This window comes from Chiloscyllium plagiosum, unplaced genomic scaffold (genome assembly GCF_037043375.1).
Source record: "Chiloscyllium plagiosum isolate Xiang-an unplaced genomic scaffold, Cpla_swu_hap1 HiC_scaffold_5, whole genome shotgun sequence".
Classification (NCBI taxonomy): domain Eukaryota; kingdom Metazoa; phylum Chordata; class Chondrichthyes; order Orectolobiformes; family Hemiscylliidae; genus Chiloscyllium; species Chiloscyllium plagiosum.
Genome location: NW_028270143.1, coordinates 85,662,585 through 85,680,495, shown reverse-complemented (window position 1 = coordinate 85,680,495; position 17,911 = coordinate 85,662,585). Strand labels below are relative to the sequence as shown.

General features: G+C 38.1%; 1 protein-coding gene across 5 annotated transcripts in view; it reads left to right on the top strand.

The window, feature by feature from the left end:
• The window catches only part of pip4k2aa (phosphatidylinositol-5-phosphate 4-kinase, type II, alpha a), a 246,388-nt gene that overhangs the window by 140,493 nt on the left and 87,984 nt on the right, over positions 1-17,911 (top strand). For 4 of the 5 annotated variants that reach the window (XM_043690447.2, XM_043690449.2, XM_043690448.2 and 1 more), the window contains exon 3: positions 1,664-1,760. The exons of the other annotated variant lie outside the window; for it this stretch is intronic. In XM_043690447.2, the coding sequence (XP_043546382.1) occupies positions 1,664-1,760 (97 nt within the window). The remainder of the gene's footprint in view (positions 1-1,663; positions 1,761-17,911) is intronic. 5 annotated transcript variants of the gene reach the window in all.

Sequence of the window (17,911 nt, the reverse complement as noted above, 5' to 3'; positions counted from 1 at the left end):
TCACAAATGGAGTTACAGACAAATCACGTTTAATAAAAGCGCATTATAGGAGAACTACCTGTATCTCCTTACTTTCTGTAGCAATGAATAATATGCTAACACACAGGATGTCATAACAGCTTAACTGATGTTCCCAAAACCAATCATGACAGAAAGAAGTTGAGCATAACTATAACACTTCTTTCAAGATTAACAGGCACTTGAGTTTTAACCAAATTTATATTAACCCAAATACCCATCTTTGCCCATTTACCTTTTAAACAAAAAAGCCAAAAATGTCCCAATGTCAGATTTCAAATTGGTTTGTTATCATTTATGTTTTGTGAAAGTGTGTTCAAACTTGTACCATGTCTTGAACTGTTTCCTCACTTGATTCCTGAGATGTCGGGCTCTAATTTAATACAATATCCAATCGTCCTTGACTTGGATATGTGGAAATAGTTTTATATATCCTATCTGTTTAATATTTGGAAGCTTTAATCAAATCATCCCATAGCCTTCCAAATTCAAGGAATTCAAACCTCCTTTGTGTATTCTGTATTAATTTAAACCTTGAAGTCAAGCTATCATTATAGCATATCTACATTGTACTTAGTGTAAAGCCCATACATCTTTTCTAATGTGGGATGCACACGTATGGTCAAATAGAGCTCTGTATAACTGAAGCAAAACTTCATTCTATTTTAATCCTCTCCCTATAACGACTATTCAATTGGCTTATTTATTATTGTCCGGACGTGTTTATTTAATCATCTAAATACCTGGACCCTTAGTCTCTGGGCTTATACTAGTTTCTAGCTTTTTACCATTCAAAAAGTACCACTTGCTATCCATTTTAGATTGAAAATGGATAAACTCATTTGCCTACATTAAAATCCATTTGCTATATTTTTGCCCATTCATTGTCAAAAGAAAATGACAGATTTAACATTCCATTTTCAACTACAGTGGCTACCTTGCCATCCATCTTCATGGTATTTGCAAATTTGGGAATGAGGCTCTGTATCCCCCATTAATCAAGACAATGAACAGTAGAGGCCCAAACGTAGTGCCTTGAGGGACTTCACTATTCACATTCTGCCAATTAGAGTCATTGTCCTTTATTCCTATTCTCTGCTGACTGTCACTTGCCCAATTTCCTAAACAGATCAACAATGTACAAATAATTTCATGTGCTTCAATTTTGGCTTACAGTCTTTTATGAGAGAATGTATCAAATACTTCCTGCAGTCCATATTCATAAGAACAGACATTACTTGAGATCCACTACTTGAGATTCCTTTTCAAAAACTTCAATCAGAGTTGTCAGGTGTGTGATCAACGCATTGCAAATTCATTTGGCTTTTGTTCAACTGAAAATTTTCAAGTTACCATCATTTTAATGCTTAAAGTCTATGAATAATAAAGCATTATACTGAAAGTTCAGACTATGTATACAACATAGACAGAATTAACCTTAGTATCCCTCTCCTGCCCTGTTTTATTTTACCCTGGTATACCTGCACTTTATCTTGACTTCTGTGTATAGTGTCAAAAGCTTTTTTTAAACCAAAAACATCTGTTTCTTTTTATTGTGGTAATAGACTATTTTGTTTCCTCCATAATTAGTTGGATTGACCTTACTTATATAGGTGTTATCTAAGAGATTTAATTTATTTACCAGGGAGAATATGCCAAGTCACTTTAAATTTAAGGAGTACTGCCCTATGGTGTTCCGAAATTTGAGAGAGAGGTTTGCAATTGATGATCAGGATTACCAGGTAGGTCTGTGTTACAATCACTTCATAACTGTGATGGCATGAAATATTCTCCATCAATTTTTTTTTCCAGTCACTTGGTGAATTTGTTTTCTAATATCACTCTGTTGATGTAATGCTGAACTTATTTGTGACTCCAAACCCAGAATAGCATTTTAGTTAAATGATTTTGCCTTGGATGGTTGAGGTGCTTTTGTGGGTTTGGGGATAGATTGTTGAAAGCTGTTTGTTCAGTCTAAATTTAAAATTAATAATTGGAACTCTGTATTCTATTTAGTAATCTCATGATCAGTGAGCAATGGATCAAATTGTCTGAGTTCACCTACTGGTTTCAAGTAGCCTTCAAGGGATGGAAACTTAGTGTAGCTGTAAAGTAAAATGAGTATTGGTAGAATGTTCCAGTTCTTTGAATGAAAAGATGAAATTGAAAAATCACAGCAACAATTAATTCAGTGGAAGGGAATTAGTGAACCAAGCTATACTGAATCTATAAAACAGTTTTTCTTTCAAAGAAAATGAAGGGGACGTTACCATCAGAGAAACTATGAGCATTTATTTGCAAATAAAAATACTGTTTCCCAGTGTATTAATGATCAATTTCAACTATCTTTCCAAGGCTACAAACAGTCAGCACACTTAGCAAATTTATTTTGGTCTTTATTATTTGTGAGTTGGATTATTTGTATAATGTAGTTCTACATTGAATTGGTATGTATTAGCTCATTTACAAATAATTATTAAGGTTAATGTTGTGTGCTTACCATAGATGAAAATTCTGTGCTCCCAGCAGGTACTCTGTTCACTGGAAGTTCGGGTCAGAAATTCAGGACTAAAGTCCTATGTCCAAAGCATACTCTTTTCAAGCATGGCTGATTCACTGGTAGCACACATGATCATAGAATGCCTTTCCATTCCTTAACTGTAGAAACTAATAAAGTCAAAGGCTTAGTTTGTGATTCAAACCCAAATGTCACCAGGCAAAAATGCAAATATATATAGAACATTTGAAATAAACCAAAAGTGATCATTTCACTTCTAACAATTCCAGTTTTTGTTTTCTGTGCTTTTTAAAGACTTGATTTTCAATCTAATGAAATGAACCAGAAATGTAGATATGTAAATTCTTCAAAATCTGCAGTGTGGTGATTTTCATACTTCATTCTGAGAATCCCTGAATATGTTGACACATTCCCCAATTTTCAAACAAAACATTCACTCAAAGAAGAATAATGCCATTTGTCAAAGACATTTATGTTTTGGATCAATAGGAGTGAAGATCAATAAGTGTGAGGGATACTTGGCATGAAGGAGACAGAGGCTGAGTGAATATACCTGGGAATATCATTCAATGTGGGAAGTCGGTGCAGAGGGCAACGTAGATGCTTTAAGTAAGCTTTATTGCAAGAAATGTGTTGAGTGGTGACTTTGGTGAATGACAACGAGGATGTGCAATTGTTTCCTACTTTTTTCCTCAGCAAATTCATTAGTTAATAAGAACTTTCAATTATGATCAGTCTTTAAATTACTGTAAATTGTAAAAACATACTATTTTTGGATTTAACAGAGAAACATCAGAAATAGTGAAAGTCAGGGCCAATGTAGGGCTAATAAAGTAATACAAGTAATCCAAAGCAGAATAAAGTTAATATAAGAGGAACAAAATTAAGATTTGGCACCTCAGTTCAATCAAGTGGAATTTGCAGCCTGTAAAATGTGGGAAGTATTGAACCATCCTGGTATCTCAGATGACCCTATGTTTAAGTCGTCCTGCCAACTGCAGAAACCTGAGTTGTGGCGATTCAGTGGTGGCTTGCATCATGGTGGTGCACTTCACTTAAAGCGATCTTGTGCAAACCCACGTTATAGAAAAACAGCGCTTAAAGTGTTGGCATTATAATCATGATACAGCCAACACACACTTTAAAAGTTCACGCTATAGAAATAGTGTCCCCAATTTGTCAATTGCGTCACAGTAAATTCATGTTGACCAAACGTGCGTTATAACAGAACAACCTGTATGTCGATAGCATCTTCAGAGAGGCAATCACGTTGCTCCTCAATGGCCTGGAGGCAGAAAGGGAATGAGTGACTGCTGGGCAGTCCAGAGAAACAGGCTAGTGATTAAGGAATCCTTTGAAGTCCTGCTCACAAGTTGGTTTTCTGCTGTGGATGCTGATGATGTGACTGCCTCTCTGAAGATGCTATCGACATACAGGTCGTTCTATTATAACAGATGTTTGTTCAACATGAATTCACTGTGACGCAATTGACAAATTGGGGACACTATGTCTATAGCGCGAACTTTTAAAATGTGTGCTGGCTGTATCATGATTATAATGCCAACACTTTAAGCGCTGTTTCTAAAGCACGATTTTTCTATAACGCGGGTTTGCATAAGACCGTTGTAAGTGAAGTGCACCATCATGATGCTAGCCACCACTGAATCGCCACAACCCATGGCTCAGGGATGGGCAGGACTGGCAGCTGAATGTTCCAGGATACAAATGCTACAGGTAGCTGTTTGTTCAGTCTAAATTTAAAATTAATAATTGGAACTCTGTATTCTATTTAGTAATCTCATGATCAGTGAGCAATGGATCAAATTGTCTGAGTTCACCTACTGGTTTCAAGTAGCCTTCAAGGGATGGAAACTTAGTGTAGCTGTAAAGTAAAATGAGTATTGGTAGAATGTTCCAGTTCTTTGAATGAAAAGATGAAATTGAAAAATCACAGCAACAATTAATTCAGTGAAAGGGAGGCAAGAGAGAAGGGGGAGTGGCATTTTTGATAAGGGATAGCATTACAGCTGTGCTGAGGGAGGATATTCCCGGAAATACATCCAGGGAAGTTATTTGGGTGGAACTGAGAAATAAGAAAGGGATAATCACCTTATTGGGATTGTATTATAGACCCCCGCCCCCAATAGTCAGAGGGATTTTGAGAAACAAACTTGTATGGAGATCTCAGCTCTCTGTAAGAATAATAGGGTAGTTATAGTAGAGGATTTTAAGTTTCCAAACATCGACTGGGACTGCCATAGTGTTAAAGGTTTAGATGGAGAGGAATTTCTTCAGTGATTACAAGACAATTTTCTGATTCAGTATGTGGATGTACCTACTAGAGAAGGTGCAAAACTTGACCTACTCTTTGGAAATAAGGCAGGGCAGGTGACTGAGGTGTCAGTGGGGGAGCACTTTGGGGCCAACGACCATAATTCTATTCATTTTAAAATAGTGATGGAAAAGGATAGACCAGATCTAAAAGTTGGAGTTCTAAATTGGAGAAAGGCCAATTTTGACAGTATTAGGCAAGAACTTTTGAAAGCTGATTGGAGGCAGATGTTCACAGGTAAAGAGACGGCTGGAAAATGGGAAGCCTTCAGAAATGAGATAACAAGAATCCAGAGACAGTATATTCCTGTCAGGGTGAAGGGGAAGGCTGGTAGGTATGGGGAATGCTGAATGACGAAAGAAATTGAGGGTTTGGTTAAGAAAAAGAAGGAAGCATATGTCAGGTATAGACAGGCTGGATCGAGTGAATCCTTAGAAGAGTATAAAGAAAGTAGGAGTATACTTAAGAGGGAAATCAGGAGGGGAAAAAGGGGACATGAGATAGCTTTGGCAAATAGAATTAAGGAGAATCCAAAGGGTTCTAACAAATATATTAAGGAAAAAAGGGTAACTAGGGAGAGAATAGTGTCCCTCAAAGATCAGCAAGGTGGCCTTTGTGTGGAGCCACAGAAAATGGGGGAGATACTAAATGAATATTTTGCATCAGTATTTACTGTGGAAAAGGATATGGAAGATATAGACTGTAGGGAAATAGATGGTGACATCTTGCAAAATGTTACAGAGGAGGAAGTGCTGGATGTCTTGAAATGGTTAAAGGTGGATAACTTACCAGGACCTGATCAGGTGTACCCGAGAACTCAGTGGGAAGCTAGAGAAGTGATTGCTGGGCCTCTTGCTGAGATATTTGTATCATCGACAGTCACAGGTGAGGTGCCGGAAGACTGGAGGTTGGCTAACGTGGTGCCTCTGTTTAAGAAGGGTGGTAAAGACAAGCCAGGAAACTATAGACCAGTGAGCCTGACCTCGGTGGTGGGCAAGTTGTTGGAGGGAATCCTAAGGGACAGGGTGTACATGTATTTAGAAAGGCAAGGACTGATTCGGGATAGTTAGCATGGCTTTGTGTGCGGGAAATCATGTCTTACAAACATGATTGAGTTTTTTGAAGAAGTAACAAAGAAGAATGATGAGGGCAGAGCAGTAGATGTGATCTATATGGACTTCAGTAAGGCATTCGACAAGGTTCCCCATGGGAGACTGATTAGCAAGGTTAGATCTCACGGAATACAGGGAGAACTAGCCATTTGGATACAGAACTGGCTCAAAGGTAGAAGACAGAGGGTGGTGGTGGAGGGTTGTTTTTCAGACTGGAGGCCTGTGACCAGTGAAGTGCCACAAGGATCGGTGCTGGGTTGTCTACTTTTTGTCATTTACATAAATGATTTGGATGTGAGCATAAGAGGTACAGTTAGTAAGTTTGCAGATGACACCAAAATTAGAGGTGTAGTGGACAGTGAAGAGGGTTATCTCAGATTACAACAGGATCTTGACCAGATGGGCCAATGGGCTGAGAAGTGGCAGATGGAGTTTAATTCCGGTAAATGCGAGGTGCTGCATTTTGGGAAAGCAAATCTTAGCAGGACTTATACACTTAATGGTAAGGTCCTAGGGAGTGTTGTTGAACAAAGAGACCTTGGAGTGCAGGTTCATAGCTCCTTGAAAGTGGAGTCCCAAATAGATAGGATAGTGAAGAAGGCATTTGGTATGCTTTCCTTTATTGGTCAGAGTATTGAGTACAGAAGTTGGGAGGACATGTTGCAGCTGTACAGGACATTGGTTAGGCCACTGTTGGAGTCTTGCGTGCAATTCTGGTCTCCTTCCTATCGGAAAGATGTTGTGAAACTTGAAAGGGTTCAGAAAAGATTTACAAGGATGTTGCCAGGGTTGGAGGATCTGAGCTACAGGGAGAGGCTGAACAGGCTGGGGCTGTTTTCCTTTGAGTGTCGGAGGCTGAGGGGTGACCTTATAGAAGTTTACAAAATTATGAGGGGACATGGATAGGATAAATAGACAAAGTCTTTTCTCTGGGGTCGGGGAGTCCAGACTAGAGGGCATAGGTTTAGGGTGAGAGGGGAAAGATATAAAAGAGACCTAAGGGACAACCTTTTCACGCAGAGGGTGGTACGTGTATGAAATGAGCTGCCAGAGGATGTGGTGGAGGCTGGTACAGTTGCAACATTTAAGAGGCGTTTGGAGGGATATGGGCCGGGTGCTGGCAGGTGGCACTAGATTGGGTTGGGATATCTGGTCGGCATGGACGGGTTGGACCGAAGGGTCTGTTTCCATGCTATACATCTCTATGACTCTGTGACAGTGTTTGTTTCTCAAGGGAATGCAGTGTGAGCCACATCTGTGGAACCATGAATGGCTTTGCTGTGCAGGAAGGGAGGAAGAAAAAATTAGGAACAACAGTGATAGAGCAATCATTACTTATGGTAACAGACAAGCATTTCTGTGACCATCAAAATTACTCCAGTGTGGTATGTCAACTCCCTGGTTGCAGGGTCAAGGATGTCACATTGTAGCTGCAGGATATTCTTCTGAGGGAGGGGAGGGTGAACAAACAGAGGTCATGATTCATGTTGGTACTAGTGATATCAGTTGAATGTGAACATGGTCCTATAATCGCAACTTCTGGAGCTAAGTTTAAAATTAATAAGCAAAACCTAAAAGATAGTAATAAAATCAGAATTTTAAACCATTCTGAAGAAGTCTCTATAGATATCTAAATAGTAAAATTGTGAGAAAAGGAGATGTAGGACAGATTAGGGACCAAAAAGGTATTAATACCTAGAAGCATGGGGTATGGCTGAAGTATTAAATTAATAGTTTGCAACAATCAATGTCAAGGAGCTACATACTACCCAAGCCATGGTGACAGGAAGAAACTCAATCACTGTTAGAGTTCAAAGCTGATAAGGAAGATGTGTTGGTTAGGCTGTTGGAACTTAAGTTTGACAAAACATTAGAACCAGATGAGATGCATCCAAGGAAACTGAGGGAGGTAGGAGTCAAAATTGTAGGAAATCTGGCCATAAACTTTCAATCTTCTCCAGACACTTGGGAGGTGCAAAAAGACTGGAAAATTGCAAACATCACATCCTTGTTCAAGAAAGGTTGTAAGGGTGCACCCAACAATCACACATCAATCAATTAAAGTTCAGCAGTAGCAAAGCATCAAGAAATAGTTAAGGGATAGAGTTGGAGAAAAGAAGTTGGTTGATTAGAAAGAACTGGGTGGAACTGCAGGCACGTGGAAGGCAGTTCAAGAAGGCAGTTCATCATCACCTTCACCAGGAGAGTTAGGGAAGGGCAATAATTTCCATCCCAGCCAGCAGTATCCTCATCTCATGAACACATACAAAAAAAAGCTCTGAATAAATTGGAAATGCTGTACAAGAATTAAAGCACCGCTTCAAGTTAAATTATAGTAGCACTGTAAGGGCACACCAGAAGGAAAACAAAGGAAAGCTGCTTTCATAAAGAGCCTTCGCAAATCCATGCTCAATACAGCTTATTAAAACTTTGATTTAGTGGAATCATTCCTGTTATGTCGAACAATATGAAACTGATGCCAGGAAATTCTTTGTACTAGGACTGGTTAACAAACTAAACTGGTGTGGATTGCAGGACAGGGTAGTTAGGTTAAGTACCTGAAATTGTTAAAGAAAAGCCTGGATACTTTTGAGGACATATGCACACACATTGGGTGGACATACGAGCATACATTGGGACATTAAAGAAACTACCTCCTCTGGTTAGCTGCTTAGTTAACCACTGCTGATTTTGACTGAATGTGACTGCAAAGCTCAGATCTGACCCATTGGTGTGGGATCACTTAGCTCTAGATATTACTCTTGCACCTTCTTCCACCCCTGCTTTCATTTGGTCTGGAGTGAAAATTTAAGGTATTTGCAATAAGTTTATGAACACAAATCAGTTCAAAATAAGAATCTCTGGGCACCCAGTTCAATATTTACACTCACCATAATATATCATGTCAAAAACCACAAACATTTTCCGCATTTTGTTCCAAATTCCCAACTAGTTTAATCTTAACTACTGAGATTTCAAAGCTTGTTGGAAGTCAAGACATGTTGTGGCACTTTCCATAGTTCATTGAAATTTTGTTTCCTCAAAGTTCAAGCAGACTGATCTTTACTTCCATATTGGGCTGTTTATTGGATTGTTATCCTATAAGTTATCAAATGGCCATAAATGTAGGTCAGAGGCTTGGAATTTTGCAGCGACTACCTTTCCTCCTATCTCCTCCATACCTGTCCATCATCGACAGGGGACAATTCAAGAGTGTGATGGAATACTCTCCATTTGGTTGGTCAGTTGTTGCACCAACAACACTCAAGAAGCTCAACGTCACCCAGCTTAAAGCAGCCCGCTTGATCATGCCTCACCCATCACTTTCAGTGTTCACCTCCTTCACCACTAATGCATAGTGGAAGAAGTATATACAAGATGAACTGCAATAACTCATCCAGGCTCCTTTTGAGAGCAACTTCTAAACCTATTACTCATACCAACAAGAAAGAAAGAGGTAGTAGATATGTGAGAGCCACCTGCAAGTTCTCCAGACCCCACACAATACAGACTTGGAACTATGTCACTAAATGTTGGCCTGGTTAACAATGCCCATATGCCATGAGCAATTTTTAACAAGTGTTTACTACTCAGTTGATACCTGTGTACTTACCCTTTAGACAGTATATTTTCAAGCTGCCATGACCACTCCAGTTGTCACTGAATCCCTCAGCGGTGGTCAAAGACAGTCAAGTCTTATTCTAGATTTGTTGCTCCTCAAAAATAGCTGTATTAGATTCTGTTGGCAGAAAGGGAAGTGACAAAGTCCTAACCTGAAGTTATTGTCCATAATCACTAAGGTTTGCACCAATTGTGTAACATGCACGTTAATTTTACATAAAATATAGTTCATTTAACTGTACTTTTATACATGTAACATGCTGCAGTATTGGATCCTATTTGTTTTAAGTAGCGTATTCTGCTGTCAGGCTGCTAACAAGATTATAATTGCTGGATTATACATTGTATTTTTTTTAAATGGAAACAAAAATGTATACAAAATTTGAATTTAAAATTTAAAGATGTTAACACCACTAAATTAAAATCTGGGTTAGTTAGGTAGATGGCTGGAGTTTGGTGCAGAGACAGTGCAAGTTCAATTCTCAGACTGGCTGAGGATCTTCTGACTTGCTTCTTTGTCTTGCCACACTGTATGTCTCGTGATTAGCATCTTCTGTAAATATGGAATATAGAAGTGCAGAAAAGAGACATTGTGTGAGCTCTAGGTCTTTGTGCACTCTATATCTGTGATGGGAATGCAACTTTATGAAATCATGTGAAAATCCAAAGTGACTAAGGCAAGGTAATATAGTTTTAAGAAATTGTCCTGAATTGCCTTTAATCAAAAATAATCTTTATCCTGTTAAGGGATAAAATGCAAGAAAATTGTTTATGAAAATAGGAGATGAACCTAAAGAATAAGTAGAGGGTGGAATGTTATGCTGGAAAGTAACCCCTATTACTTGGAGGGCTGAAGGGCATGTTCCTGGGCTGTAAATTTTCTTTGTTCTTTCCTTTGTTCTATTACTGTTTGATTCATTTCTGTACTTAAAGACCAACTGTTGTGGGTGAATAAACTTGATACATTCACCAAAATGCAATTATTAAAATATATCTAATTGACCACTGGGCCCTGGACCTGCTTCAGCTTGTTAAACAGGTATTAATCAAACCAGAAGAAAATTTACAATTGTAAATTTACAAATGTAAAAATACAGATTTACAAATGTAGCACCTTTTGCACTCTAGTCATTGTTGAACTGATGTCTTGGCATATGAGAATACAATATTTTCTGCTTTGTAGATTTGCATTTTCTCTGTGATGACCATTACTTAACCATACTTTTAATTTAAATTTCACCAATATCGATGCTTGTTTACATTGAATCTATTATGTAAATGGTTTCAAGTTGAGTCAGCTCTATTTCATTTCTAATGATTTGGACAAATGTTGCTTTCAGCAATTAAATACTGGAATACTTTTGACCTTGATAATAGCGATTGTTTGCATATGCGATCTGCATGTTAATTAAAGCTGAAAAAAAGACATGCTGCCAAAACCATTTCTCTTATGTTAGGACCAAAACAAGAATGTCAAATTTCAAACGTTGACATCAGGCTATATTGCAAGAGGAGAGGCTGCCGATTATTTCATGGATCAGCTCGGATTGCTTTCTTCATGGCAATGCCTCAGCCAATGAGAGCTGTAGGCTCCCAGACTCGCTGGTAATTTAAATTGTAAGCCGCCTTATAAGCTGAACCGATTATCTTAAGTTATTGCTTGTGTAGCTATTAGTACAATCAAGATTATTAAGCAAATGCTGCCCAAACATGAAATCACATTGAATAGTAGATATTTTGGTTCAGGTTTTACAAGTGCCAACTGGTTGCATGTGGTCTATATGCTACATTTTGTGAACAACTGAAGGAATATGATGTTTGATTTCATCAGCCAAGTATTGGAATGTATAGCTGACATGCATGGCATTATAATAGTACCTAAACATGTATATGGCATTGCTCAGTTGTGTGCAGGCAGAATGTTTTTTTGATTGTTGGAAGTACCTTGAAAATGCCACTTTAGTAGCCACTACATTGTTGCAGCACGGAATGGTTTATTTATCCTTTTTGTTCAAATCTTAGCAATTTTATTTGAGTCGAAGAGTGTGGTGCTGGAAAAGCACAGCCAGTCAGGCAGCATCTGAGGAGCAGGAGAGTCGACGTTTCCCTATCTCCCCCCACCCCCCACCTTATCCCAGTCCCAACCTTCCAACTCGGCACTGCCCTCTTGAATGGTCCAACCTATCCATCTTGCTTCCCACCCATCTGCTCCACCGTATCACTTTGACCCTCACCTTCATCTACCTATTGCATTCCCAACTACCTTCCCCCCCCCCCCCTCCTCCAACCCCCCCCCCACTCTCATTTATCTCTCAGCCCCCTTGGCCCACAAGTCTCATTCCTGATGAAGGGCTTATGCCCGAAACATTGACTCTCCTGCTCCTCGGTTGCTGCCTGAACTGCTGTGCTTTCTCAGCATCACATTCTTCGACTCTGAACTCTAACATCTGCAGTCTTCACTTTTTCTTAGCAATATTATGCCTTTTCAGTGTAACCTAAGCTGGATCAGGTACTTCTGAGATCGTGAAATAATGTTTGTTGGCCCATACACAAGTTTTCGCAATGGGGCAGTGTATGTTGAAGTCTGAGTGAGCTAATAACTAACACTAACAATAATTTAAAACAATCTGTCAACTTCACAACATGGCTCATTTATGCTGACTAGAAGAGAAATGCATTCATATGCATTCATACTTGTTCTCTGCAAGTAAAAAGAATATGTTCAAGCCTTGACCTTTTTTGGAATTACCACAAGCTTGCAAAGGCTATAGTTCTGTGTTAATTTCTCTATGGCAATATCTCAGTCAAGGAAAGCTAAATTGCCAACCAATCTGCATCCTTTTGTCTTGCAATATATGTTGTGATTATTTTAAATTTGACATTCTTGCATTGGTCCTGATGAATGCAAGACAAAAAGCTTCAGCAACATATCTCTTCTCAGTAATATTCACACTTTCTACAAATGAGTAACTATGTATTAATTAATTTGGAAAACTTTCAAATAACAGTCAAATTTCATGCCATTGGATCACATTTCATGGTCCTGTTGTTTGTTGGTTATGATTATTATAAAGTATCTATTTCACAAAATGACAATCCAATACTATATTCATCATTTCATCAAGCTTCTGACTTTTCAAGTTTGACTTTGTTTTTTTTTGTAGCTTACAACAAGTGGAATTATAGAAGTGATAAATCACTATGGAGGAACTTTAAAGTATCTCCATAGATCAAAAATTGATACTGTTGTAATGAATTTAAGAGCCTCAAAAATATTGTGACTTCATTGATCACTTAATCTTAATAATTTTATATCATATTTTACAAATCTGGAACATATGTTTATAATATCTGCATTTATTTATTGGAATAGCTAGATTTTGTTAGCCTTTTTTATTTATATGTAAGTTGATGAAATTTGTTTTCATGTGTGTACCTAATTCAAATAAATTTCATCCAGAATTATGATGCTGATTTGAAGAGAAGATTTGAATTAAACAATGGTCTCTTTTAATTTGTACATAATTTCTGATATTAAAGCATTGCTTTTTGTCTGCCTTTAATATTTTCATTGCTTATAACTCCTATAATTGTTAGCATTTTAAAATCAAAATAAAAGCTAACACTCAATTCAAGATTTGTGTATTGTTTTGTAGAACTATTACAGAGCATGTGCTCTCTTGTCTGGAAAGCTTGTGTCTAACTTGAAATGGTTCCAAGTTTTCAAGATGTCCTTTATACTGAAGACAAAGTTACATTCAGCATGAAGAATTATTCCAGTACACAACATTCTGGTTGCAACAGACTATAACATTGAAGGCTTTTGTACATTGACCAGTCTTCATGGATAGCCACAAGTCAAATTACAAGTGATTGCAGCACAGAAGATACACAAGGTGGATGAAGACTAAGAAGGCCCATGAAAATGAAACCTAGAAGATTTTGATTAACATCCAGTAAAGCAAAGTTGTTTGGCACAGCTGGAACTACATGGCTGCAGTTTATGGAGTATGGAGACAGATTGTAGGTGTCTCCATTCTATCTGGTTATGTCAGAAAAACAAGATGCCTGACAGATTTATTCAAGTAACACGGATTAAATTCATGTGCTTTCAATTCATTAATGATATAAAAGACTTATTTCTGTTCCATAGGAATGGAAAGACTCACAAAGAAAAACATTATTTGCATCAGAGGTTACCTCCTGATGAGTCTTGCATTTAAATATATTGACAAATATATTTGTCAATATATTTAAATTTACACTAGAACAATTGGAATTTTAGTAATTTGTTTAAGTTCATAATTTAGAAGAGGTTGTGTTAATGCAAATGGAAAACTATAAGTTATTGCTTCACGGTATTTTGTTTTGCCCATGTCAGGCTCCTGTCTTTTTTAAATAGGAAAGGCATTGTATAAATGTTTGTGACCAAAATAATAAAAATTAAAAAGTACAAGATCCTTGGGAAAAAAAGGCCTCTTTTTTTGATTAAATAAAATGTGCGCTTTGAAATAATTGGTTTCTTTGTAACTTGATTTTTCTGTAAATTTTCAGTTTCAGTCTGAATTGGAGTGGGGTTTCTGATCTTGCAAGAAGCGTTGAAATACTGTTATTGCATTACATTTTTATGTTCTTAATTATAACTAAGATTTCCCATTAATTATCTGAAAATTGACAGCAATTACAGCTTGTGCTTGCACAGCAATCTTTAGCATGTTAAAATGTCCAAGATGCTTCATGTAAGTGATTATCAAACAATACTTGACACTCGGCTACATAAGGTACACTTATAAACAAAAAAAGAAGTTGCTGGGAAAGCTCAGCAGGTCTGGCAGCATTTGGAAAGAGAAATCAAAGTTAACATTTTGGGTCCAGTGAACCTTCCTCAGAATCTGGTCACCAGACCCAAATATTAACTCTGATTTATCTTCACAGATGTTGCCAGACTTGCTGATTTTTTCCAGCAACTTCTGTTTTTGTTTCTGATCTGTAGTGTTCACAGTTCTTTCAGTTTACACTTATAAGTTTGGTCAGAGAAGTAGGTTTTAGTAATGCAAATTAGGGCATAAGCAGAAGAGGTTTGGGTGAGATCTCGAGGGTAGAAAGTCAAAGGCTGGATGCATTGTTAAGTCTGAAAGAGACAAAGGAAAGAGGAACTTTTCTTTTAGATAAGATTCCCCACAGTGTGGAAACAGGCCCTTTGGTCCAACAAGTCCACACCGACCCTTTGAAGAGTAACCCACCCGGAACCATTTCCCTCTGACTAATGCACCTAACACTATGGGCAATTTAGAATGGCCAATTCACCTGCCCTGCACATCTTTGGATTGTGGGAGGAAACCCACGCAGTCATGGGGAGAATGTGCAAACTTCACACAGACCGTTACCTAAGGCTGGAATCAAACCTGGGTCTCTGGCACTGTCAGGCAGCAGTGCTAACCACTGAACCACAGTGCCACCCAGCAGCAAATGAGCCAAGGCAGTGGCAGAGACAGGCAAAGGTGCAGAGATGGGAAGAGGTGGTGTAAGTGATGGATGAATAAGAGATTAGACATTCAGTCCATTGTCAGATACAGTACCAAAGTTGAAAATGGTCTGGGTTCAGATTTAGAAACTGGTAAAGTGAGGGCTAAAGGTAGTTATTAAGAAATGGCAATTGTAGTAGCCACCAAAGACCAAGCTTCCATCTTCCCAACATATATTTGAAGAGAAGACTATGGAGAAATTTGAAAACACTGATTAGAAGTTAAAAACTGTGGCTTTGCATAACTGAGAGCCAATGTAATTCACTGTATACAGGGATAAGTGAACAATACAGAACATGAGTTGAGACAAAAGTTGCAGAATTTTGGGTGACCTCAAGTTTGCAAGTGATAGAAACTAACAGACCAGTTGTTGGTATTGTCTAGAGGTTGCATGTGGATTTAGTAGTCAGCCAGTGTTCCAGGGATGCAAATAGGATGATGGGATGGATATGCCATCAGAAATTCATCTTGTGAGATTGAGATAATTAACAGTCTGGAACAGCATTTGCTAGAGAGAGAGATGAAGTTGATGGCTAGGGAGTGGGTTTGTGGGGATAATCGGTGGAAGGGTCAGAAGACATTAGCTCTGGTATTCCCAATATTCAGGAAAGAAAATTCTTTTTATCCAGTACTGAATGTCACATACGGAATGCTGCAATTTAGAGACACACCAGTTCCAGAGTCATGGGGTGCTGAGGTAGAACTGCATGTAGAAACTAGTATTGGCATTTTTGATGTCACTTTGGAGCAGCATGTAGATGAGTTATAGCAGCTAGCCAAAGATAGAATAGATGAGTGTGGCATTTAGGACTTGGAATGGGAGAAACTAATGCAGTAAGGACAGCAGCTATATAATCAATGAAATATTACATGAATACAGATTTTTCCATATGTAATAAGGGTATTAAATAGATGTATTAGCATTATAAGAGTAACTGGATGGCTGTTACAATCCTAAATTAAGAGAGCTTGAATGATCTTAATGCAGTGCACAAGTGAGCAGAGGTGACAATGTGAAACTGCCTACAATTTGATACTTAGTTGACATTGAGGCCACAAATATCTGATACGTAAAATGCATGTTTATTAACATTAGTAAATTTAATGTAAAATTGTTGCACTATGAAATACTTTTCAAAGACAATGGATGTACAGCTAACATGATATTAACCAGCCCCTATGGGACCAGAAGTGTACTGATTGATCAAATATTCTGGATAATCAAGAAGTCCACATAATCAATATACAAACACACACTAAGTAATAGAAACGTAAAGCACGGGTATACACATCACTGTTATACTTTATTTACAGCATAAATTACTTAATGCAACTTTGCCTTCAATAAAACTTACCAACAGAGAACCTCTCTTTTGCACCCTCAGGTGACTACTCGGATATCATGGTAGATCATTGTATTTGAGGAGAAATTAACTCAAAATTGAATTAACTGTTGATATTTCATGTGGCCATTTGATTGAACCACAAATATTTTTACATTGAGGTAAATAAATTTAAAAAGCAGTAATAATTGGACAAAATAATACAGTAAACTTCATGGTGTTTGAGGTGTATAATGTTTGCTGGTTTATCAAGAATGCTGGTTCACAAGGCGTTGGTTAAAACAAGGTTTGCTGTCATAACCTTTCGGGATAGAAAATGAATCTCTGCCTAACAGTACTATAAATAGCAGATGGAAAGTAAAGATAAAAATTTAGGGAACGTTTTAATATTTGAAATAGATTGGAGACTCTGAATCTTGATGTTCTAAAGTAGAATTCTTAGATGGCTTGAGCAGAATTTTCTTAACCTTATGTTTCTTATTTCACCAAATAAATTAACGAAAATAGCGAATGCCAAAAGGAGAGTCATTCCATATTTCAGCATCAATATCCCTGAGCTTTATCAGAACAATTTTGTTTAAAATATAGAATGTTGATGTTTTTAATTTAGTGAAGATGTTTGATTTCTTTATATTTGAAAACTGACAGGACTTCAGTTATACTCCACAGTAAGTAGTAAGAGGTGGTAGTACTAGGTAATGTTATGAGACTCATAACCCAGAATCCTAAGCTAATATTCTGGGATGCAGGTTTGAATCACATCACGGCAGGTGTTGATGTTTGAATTCTTAAAAATTCTGGAATTAAAAAGAGAGCCTCATGACATAGAACATAGAACAATATAGTGCAGAACAGGCCCTTCAGCCCTTGATGTTGCACCAACCTGTGAACTATTCTGAGCTTGTCCCCCTAGACTATCCCGTCATCACCCATGTGCTTATCCAAGTTTTGTTTAAATCTCCCTAATGTGGCTGAGTTAACTACATTGGCAGGTAGGGCATTCTATGCCCTTACCACCCTGATTAAAGAACCTGCCTCTGACATCTGTGGGTGGCACGGTGGCACAGTGGTTAGCACTGCTGCCTCACAGCGTCAGAGACCCGGGTTCAATTCCCGCCTCAGGCGACTGACTGTGTGGAGTTTGCACGTTCTCCCCGTGTCTGCGTGGGTTTCCTCCGGGTGCTCCGGTTTCCTCCCACATCACAAAGATGTGCAGGGTCAGGTGAATTGGCCATACTAAATTGCCCGTAGTGTTAGGTAAGGGGTAAATGTAGGGGTATGGGTGGGTTTCGCTTCGGCGGGTCGGTGTGGACTTGTTGGGCCGAAGGGCCTGTTTCTACACTGTAATCTAATCTAATCTAATCTGTTTTAAATCTATCACCCCTAATTTGTAGTTATGCCCCCTCGTACAAGCTGACATCATCATCCAAGGAAAAAGTCTT